The sequence below is a fragment of the Hibiscus syriacus genome, unplaced genomic scaffold (genome assembly GCF_006381635.1).
Source record: "Hibiscus syriacus cultivar Baekdansim isolate YM2019G1 unplaced genomic scaffold, ASM638163v2 tig00015426_pilon, whole genome shotgun sequence".
Lineage (NCBI taxonomy): Eukaryota > Viridiplantae > Streptophyta > Magnoliopsida > Malvales > Malvaceae > Hibiscus > Hibiscus syriacus.
Window position 1 is genome coordinate 691,178 of NW_024062362.1, and position 1,670 is coordinate 692,847.

At 31.6% G+C, this 1,670-nt stretch overlaps 1 protein-coding gene across 1 annotated transcript; it reads right to left on the minus strand.

The window, feature by feature from the left end:
- Positions 1-900: 900 nt before the first annotated feature.
- On the minus strand, positions 901-1,431 carry LOC120207804 (protein RESPONSE TO LOW SULFUR 3-like). Its single transcript, XM_039207228.1, has one exon. The coding sequence runs from the start codon at positions 1,343-1,345 to the stop codon at positions 1,013-1,015; it is 333 nt and encodes a 110-aa protein (XP_039063159.1). The 5' UTR covers positions 1,346-1,431; the 3' UTR covers positions 901-1,012.
- Between the last annotated feature and the right edge of the window lie 239 nt (positions 1,432-1,670).

Consider the following 1,670-nt stretch of genomic DNA (forward strand, 5'->3'; position numbering starts at 1 on the left):
AATTAATCTCGTTAAAAAAGATTTATTGTACACATTTTTAATAATTTAAATATTTAATATTAAATAAAAAAAAAATTTAAATGAAAATTAATAAAATTTGTTTCGAAATACCATTTAAATTTTATAAATAAATTGTATTTAATGTATTATTAATATGATCAACAATGTTCAAAATTTACATAAGTACGTATCTTGTGTTCACTCCAACATAGTATATGATATAACTTTAAGTTTATTTTGAATGAAAAAATTAAAAAAACAACAGATTTCGATCCGATCTAAAATTATAGCATTAAATTAAAATGAATTAAATTTAGATCAAATCGAATTTTGAGATAAGATAAATCAAAATCGAGTTTATTTTGAATGTTCATTTTTTTCCCGAGTCGAATTTGATTCATTCCGATCCTAAGCAATCAAAGGAATAAGAAATAGTGTTAAATCTCTTAAGGAGGGAAGAGTAAAATAACATGGATGTATCAGGTACGATAATCTTAATATACAATTAAGAAAAACCTATAGGAAATGTATTTTTTAACATTTATAGTAAAACATTATCTAAAATATTATTTTTTTACCAAAAATATTAATATTGGACGCTACTTAAAATATTTAATATTTTCGGTAAAATACTACTTAAAACATTAATTTTTTTCTACTAGAAATGTTAATATTAAGTTCTACTGGAAATTAATTAGTAAAATTAATATTTTTAATAAAAAAAATATTTTAAGTAATTTTTACTATAATTATTAAAAAAATAACATTTACTATAACGTTTTTTTTAACCGTATATTATGTACGATTTTACCAAAAATAACGTCTACCCGTAAAATAACACTCTCGACGCCGGGCAACACCCAGAAAACCATATATTATGTACGGATGCATACGCAAAAATCGAGGGAATAAAGTTTAGGGATTCACACGCGCCGCGCCATTTGCTTACACATTATAAAAAAACCATAACAAAAGCCGGATCCATTACTCAAATTTCCATAAAAATTCAAAATCAGAGGATGGAGATGGGCGCGGAGGAGCGGCGGTGGTTGTTGACGAAGACGTTGTTGGCCTTGGAGAGCTGATCCATGAGGGAAAATATATGCGCGTTGTAATCACGCGCCTGATTCACCGATTCCGCTTCCAGCTCCCCCAGCTGCGAACACAGCCGCTCCTCCGCCTCTTCCGCCACCCTCAGCCTCTCCCACATCTTCCGCAGCTCCTTCTTCATCTCCTCCTCCCTCTCCCTGCTCTCCCTCAATTCCTTCTCTAGCTCCTCGTTCCTCTTCCTCAACTCTTCCTCCTCCTCCTTTCTCTTGTCTGTAACCGCCATTGTTGGAGCCATTTGCTTTAGATTTTGTGGTATTTTTGGAAATCTAATTTGATTGGTGAAGAATATGAATATGGGGAACCGCACGTCTGGATTAACCGATGAGAAGTAGATTGTTTTATAGGCCGACGACACTTTCTACCAAAAATGTCCAGGTTCAATGTATCTGGCTTTGCTTGTTTTCTTCTGTTTTCTGATTATTATTACATTTGCTTACGTATTTGCTTCGCAAATTCAATTTTTCACCGTCAATTTTCAATTTCAAGTCTTTTCTCTTTTTTTTTAGTATTCTCTCTTTCTCTCTCTTCATTTGTTATATTAGAATATTCCCATCTCCTAT